Source organism: Parathielavia appendiculata (assembly GCF_033297405.1).
Source record: "Parathielavia appendiculata strain CBS 731.68 unplaced genomic scaffold N657scaffold_45, whole genome shotgun sequence".
NCBI classification, from domain to species: domain Eukaryota; kingdom Fungi; phylum Ascomycota; class Sordariomycetes; order Sordariales; family Chaetomiaceae; genus Parathielavia; species Parathielavia appendiculata.
In genome coordinates, this window is record NW_026944264.1 from 62,161 (window position 1) to 68,098 (window position 5,938).

At 55.3% G+C, this 5,938-nt stretch overlaps 2 protein-coding genes across 2 annotated transcripts in view; both read right to left on the bottom strand.

Annotated features, from left to right (window-relative positions):
- Nucleotides 1–3,079, bottom strand: part of N657DRAFT_667176 (uncharacterized protein) — a gene marked incomplete at its 3' end in the record, with an annotated part of 4,065 nt that extends 986 nt beyond the window's left edge. The window contains exons 1-7 of the mRNA XM_062795374.1: nucleotides 2,585–3,079; nucleotides 2,290–2,527; nucleotides 2,182–2,238; nucleotides 1,817–2,131; nucleotides 1,523–1,766; nucleotides 1,331–1,475; nucleotides 7–1,281 (exon numbers count right to left, since the gene is read on the bottom strand). Coding sequence (XP_062642255.1) covers nucleotides 7–1,281; nucleotides 1,331–1,475; nucleotides 1,523–1,766; nucleotides 1,817–2,131; nucleotides 2,182–2,238; nucleotides 2,290–2,527; nucleotides 2,585–2,742 — 2,432 coding nt within the window. The 5' untranslated portion in view covers nucleotides 2,743–3,079. The remainder of the gene's footprint in view (nucleotides 1–6; nucleotides 1,282–1,330; nucleotides 1,476–1,522; nucleotides 1,767–1,816; nucleotides 2,132–2,181; nucleotides 2,239–2,289; nucleotides 2,528–2,584) is intronic.
- Nucleotides 3,080–4,363: 1,284 nt separating this feature from the next.
- N657DRAFT_651253 (uncharacterized protein) lies at nucleotides 4,364–4,708 on the bottom strand. The gene has a single exon (XM_062794123.1). It carries the CDS (start codon nucleotides 4,629–4,631, stop codon nucleotides 4,470–4,472), a length of 162 nt encoding a protein of 53 aa, XP_062642256.1. The 5' UTR covers nucleotides 4,632–4,708; the 3' UTR covers nucleotides 4,364–4,469.
- Nucleotides 4,709–5,938: the final 1,230 nt, after the last annotated feature.

Below are 5,938 nucleotides of genomic sequence, written 5' to 3' on the forward strand. Positions count from 1 at the left end.
CGGTACGTCGACGCCAGGTTGGCCATGCTGGTCAGCGTCGAGGGATGCTCCTCTCCCAACACCTCCCTTCGCAAGCCTCTCGCCTGTAACTGGAACTTCTCCGCCTCAGTCCATTGACCTTGGTAGGAGAAGAATCCGGCTGCACAGTGGAGAAGGGATGCCCTTGCCAGCCTCTCATCCTTCGACCCAGTGCTTACAAGCCTCAGCACCGCATGCACATGCGGAAGCAATGCGCTACATATCGCCCGGTTCTCATAGCTGCCATATGGGTAAGCCTGCGACACCACCGAGAGCGCCTGTTCCGCGAATCGGCCCATCGTCCCCTTCCTGTCGAGCCACCTTTGCGTGACCAACTGCACAAGGCGGTGCATATCGAATCTACGGTCCCTGTCCTCAACAACAAAACAGAACGCTTTGAGAACGCCTAGCGCCTTCGTGAGTTGTACTTCCCCTCTTTGCTCTTCGCCCTGCTGCTTGCCGTAGTGGGATAGGAATTTCAACGGGACGTCCTGCCGGTCGAAGAGGCTCATGAGCGAGAGGAGCTCGCCCGCAAAGACATTCTGCCGCTGGATCTGCTCGAACGAGAGAATCCATGTCTCAGCCACCGCACGAGGAGTCTCCGAGTCTCTCCCGTCTGTCTCGAATTCCTCGCTCAGCAGATCGATGGCGTTCTGCTCGCTCTTATCCAAAAGCCGAAGGTACTCGCCGATCGTGATGCTGTTCTCTTGGATGAACGCCGCCGCCTGAACGAGCGCCAGGGGTAGGTGCTCCAGCTGAGAAGAAAGCGCCGAGGATTCGTCGGAAGCGGCGTCGATTCCGCCAAGCCGTGCACGAAGCAGCTGGGCCGTCTCGTCGTCATCCATCCTGCCGATTTCGATCGGGTGCTTTCCCTTGGTCAGCTTCAAGCCCGTCTGCTTGTTCCTGGTTGTAACAAGAATAGCGCCGTGCGAGCACTCGGGAAGGTACCGCCCAAGGCTCCCCTCGTGGCTGAATGCACTGCCGTTCTTGGATCCCCCTTGCTGGCCGAAGAAAAGCTGGGTGTCATCGGCATTATCGACCACCATGAGCCACCGGCCGCAATCCTTCCGCTCCAACCACCTCTTCACCAACGGCAGCACGTCGGTCTTGGGGTCATCATAGCCCGGGACTTGGCATTCTTGTGCGAGGAAACCATACGCTTGGCGGAACCGCTCGGCGTTGCTTGCGTGGACCCAGAAGACTGACACGTCCGGGTGCGTCTCCCGCAGCCAGAACGCGTACCCCAGCGCAATCTGCGTTTTCCTAGCGCCGATTAACATACTATACCAAAAGCGGGAACGACCATCAATACCCAATGCCGCCCAAACCATAGAGACACGCTCTCGGCTGCGAAGCACCGCCTGTCAAAGGCTGCCCATGACCGAGTTGGCTCTTCAGCAGTTCGAGGATGTCGGAACGCCCAACAAAGTCTGGATTGCTAGTGTACGGCACGAGAACTATTCTGCTTAGCCTGACCTATGAGCGGTACGGTGGTGCTACCTACATCGTGCGGCTGAGCTCGTGTATCCATCCTGTCCATCTCCTGACCTTCCGGTATAGTCCGAGGCCGGTGCTTCCCAGTGACGTCTTTCCGACGTGTCTATTTCCTTGATCCACCGGCGGAGCTCCCCGCAGACAGCCGTGAACCCGGGGTCGTCCGCAGAGACAAACCTGGCCATGTCCATATGATTGCTGTGGATGCCGATCGGGATGTATCCCGGGAGGATTGCCGAGTGCTGCGGCACCACCTGTGCCAGTAGTTAGCCAGCCACTATGAAACCAAGCTCATTGAGCTTACCTGACCAACGCCAGGCAGAGGGAGCTCCTCAAAGAAGCAAGTGATATCGATCTGCCCTTGGCCCTCCCTGCTGCGTGCCTTGACCATCGTATGAAAGCCGTCCTGAATCCGCGCGAGCACTTCGGACTCGCGTCGGAGGACTGCCACAATCTCGGTGTTTGTCTGCTTGACGAGGCCGATGTGACGGGACAGGAGCTCAGCCCATCTGGCCAGACCCGCCCCGTGGTGCGGCGTTCCTAGGAAGGCGATTCCTCGGGTCGATTGAAGGATGTTCTGGAGGTGCTCCTCCGGCCGCTGTCTCGATGTCACTAAGGCCTGCCACCATTTTTAGCGCGCTCCATCAAATGTCAGAGTGTGTACCATACATCCTCGCAAACAAGCCCTCCCAGACTGTGGCAAACGAAAACGATAGGTCGCTTGTTCTACGCCCGTCAGTGCAACCAGCCACCACGCAAGCCCGCGGGAGACAGTACCGTTTCGTCCCTCTCTCGGTACGTCGCAAGAGACGTGAGCAGATTCCACGCATGGTTTCCAATCCTCTTCTGCGCCACCACTCCTCGCCAATCTGCCACATATGCATCGTACCCGAACGTGAGCACGCGCGCAGTCGGAAGCTCGGACGGGAGGAGGGCCTTAGGCCACGGGTCGGACGCGTCCCGGGCGGTCCACGTCTTCTCGCGATCGCCAGCCAGGCCGTGGACGAAAACGATGCTGGCGGGTGATTATCAGCGGTTGTGTTACTGTAACTTGGAGTGGGAATATACCAACTCGGCGATAGCGTGTTCCGGGCTATGAAACAGTTTGATGCCTGACGGGAAGGTCTTGATCGAGGACGAAATCCCCGCAACCGATCGTTGAGGCCGGTCGTGCTCAGCGGTCGGCCCGGTTGCAGCGGCTTTCGGCCGCCGTCCGAAGAAATGTCGCATTCCGCCGTGGAAGGGAACGTGCGTCTCGGTCCGTCAGATCGTGATCCGCTGCTGTGGTGGGGTTCGAAGGTGGACCTGGTGTGCTTGAAGCGGCTGGTCCGAAGACCCCGGAACATTGCGGGCTTTTACGCGCCGCCTGTGCCTTGGGAACTCTCTTGTGATGGACCAATGCGCGCAGCCAGAATCCGCCTCTTCCACGCGTATTCGTATTGGCTCACGAATGCTTGTTACCTGGTGATCTCCACCTAATGTGGCTTGAATCAAAGATTCGTCGATAACTCACTTCCAACTGTCGGGATGAGGCTAGCCGATTCTGGCCCTTCTGTGTGATGCTGCTGTGGGCGATCGCACCAACCGCAGCGCATGTGGAGAGAGGAGCGCGGGGTTGGTCTGTGGCTCTGCGCACTGCGGATGGGAGCGGCTTGTGGCTCTTGGAAGCAGCGAGTGCGACGCTGCGTTAACCCGAAAAGGTCAACTAATACCAATTTAACCATACATTTCCCAAGATATGCCTTGATCTCCTTAAAGCCCATGCAAAGTCCATTCTACCTCGTATGCTCCTCTCCTACCTTTTTTCTTCGAATTCTCGTAGGTTAGTTGGGGTGTTTGTAGGCTGACTTGAAGGCGATTCTCTAAGTGTTCAACGTCCCATTCTCGGTAGTTTAAGCGGTGCCTGCTGTTCGTGGCACGAGGTAATGAATGTGGGTTCGGTGGTGGAGGGTGGTGGGTGGTCGCTTAGGTGTTTTAGTCGGCCTGCGGTGGGTTTGCGTCAAGTCGGCCCGTGGTCATTGCGAATCGTATCATTGCCCGAACGGCCTCCAGGTTTGGAGACCAGTCTTTGCTATCCAATGGTATTTCCCTCCTAGACAGAAGGAAATATTGCTCTTGTGGGTGTATGTACACTGGAGCATCTCTGTTCGGTACGCTGTCCATTGTGCCACGAGTGGGAGCAACTGACCACTGCGTAGCACCCTCAAAAGAGGGACCGTGGTTCGAACTGTCCAGTCGAACCAGGAGTTGCGCACATTAACCTCACACTGTCACGACCCGTGACAATTGTCTATATCGGAAGAGGAAATGTTCTACTATCTCTGCTGCTCGTCTACATGCGTACTACTTTAACGGGGCCGCCTCAATTCGATGGAGGTAGTTATTGAGTCTTGCTATACCTATTCTTAAGTTGAGCGAGTTTACTGGCTTCCTTCTATATTAGGCTGTTATAGAGCTGCGTTGTGTTTTTGCCTGACAATGCTGCGTCGACTCTTAATATGTGTTCTCTATACTTCAGCTTCGCATCTATGACCACCCCGAGGATCTTGACGTGATTCTCAGGTTCGATAGTCTGTTCCTTGATTACGAATGGCTGGGCGTTAGTCTTGTATGGATGTGTTGGACGTCCAAGAGCCACGATTCCACGGTTATCACACAGATTGGAACTTACAACAGTGGGATCCTTTTTCGAGCAGATGCAGAAGTGTTCCATTGAAGCTCTTTCTCTCAACCGTGTGGGAGCCATCTAGACCCTATAAGATAGCTCGTTACCCAGTACTTGGTTAACCCTTACAATCGCTTAGCTCCATCTCCCTTCGCTTGTCGATCTAACAGGTGTTGAACTGAGTGGGTTCCTTGGCACCAAGATTCAGGGAACTGAGCACTGATGTTCAATGCGAGACTCTTAGTCAACAAAGATCCATCACAATGACGCAGTTCCTGACATAAACGTCATATCATGGCACACTGTCTCTATATAAGGGAGTAATTCCCCTGGGAGGATTAGAGAGGACAATTTGTTCCAAATAAGAAAGGGACATTCTGGGACACCCTAACCCACTATCTTGATCCTTCATTGTGTGGTCACTCTGGAATCGTGACTCCAATTCAAGCTTCATTTCATACCTCAATCTGTTCAATACCATTTGGTTGATCTAAGCTTACTCAAGCATGCAACTGTTGGCTGCCCAACAACAGGAGGGCATCCGCATCCGAACTTCCGAGTTTCAAGTGCCATGACTTTCTAACACACCCTCCCAGTTGAGCCCGCGAGGGCGAGACTGGCTATTCTGCCCTTCTGAACAGATTTAAGTGATATTGTTCTTCTCCCTGCGTTCTGCCAGCTGCTCTCGCACGTCAACAAAGCCACAAAAACCTGGCAGTGTTTGACGGAGCGGTTTTCCACATGCCAAGAACTGCGTATCCGGCCCCACTTCATTGCATGTGCCTGTTTCGGAAGGCGGTAAGGTGCGAAGAGGCGGTGGCTTCTTCGACCCTGCATCTCTGCCGAATTTGGTTGCTCCAGGCCATTGGCCTACGAGTATTTTATTTTTACCGCCCACTCACCGCCTCAACTACCGCCTTAGCCCACAGCGCCTAGCTCACTGCCCTAGCCCCACTCGCCTGCCCATACCGCCTTACCCACACCGCCTTACTCACACCGCCTTGCCCACACCGTCCTGCTCCACGGCTTGCTCACCGCCTTGCTTGCTGGTTCATCGCCCTGCCTCCCGCTTTGGTGAACCTTGGCCGACCTCCTGTACAAATATGGTCTAGCAAGCCCCTCTGGGATGAAGCTATACCCATTTGACTAAGCACTCAATCCCGTCATCTACGCCCCTGTGGTCTTGCCCGCTTCTGAAGCCTTCCAGCCATCAGAGGTTTTTGTATGGCTGACACTTGATTGGTGGTATGGCCACCATCCAAGTGGTCTGTTGTTCCGCGATGACTCCACACCGTTCACGTCCGCAATGCATCGATGCCTCAGCGACACATGCCGGACCTGTCAGGAGGCGACTCAACACTTGTTAGAAGCGAATTCGGCGAAAGCCAAGAGTACTCGTCTGCTTCATTTAAGGGAAGATCGGCTTTTTTGGAAGTGAGCCGCCCTGCCAAGGGACCGCGACGGTGGCGCAACCCGAGACAGTGGCCGAGGTGGCCGACCGCCCACCCTCCCCAAACGACCGAGCCGCGCCCCGACAGATTGATAGTAACGGGGAGGCGATGGCCTTTATTGTTGATTTCACGGCCTAGGTCGCGGGTCCAACAGCAAAGAGCACTCGCAAGGGCATTGAAACCATCATCAGCGATGCATTGGACTGGAAGAGGAAAAGCGGAGCGACATTTGAAGCAGAAAAGACGGCAGTCGCCCACTTTACCCGCAAGGCGTCCAAGGCGGACTCGGAGCCTCTCATCTTCAAGGGCC

Coding starts and splice junctions, on each gene's coding strand:
- N657DRAFT_651253 (XM_062794123.1), bottom strand. CDS start 4,631: ATGAAGCTTGAATTGGAGTCACGATTCCAGAGTGACCACACAATGAAG.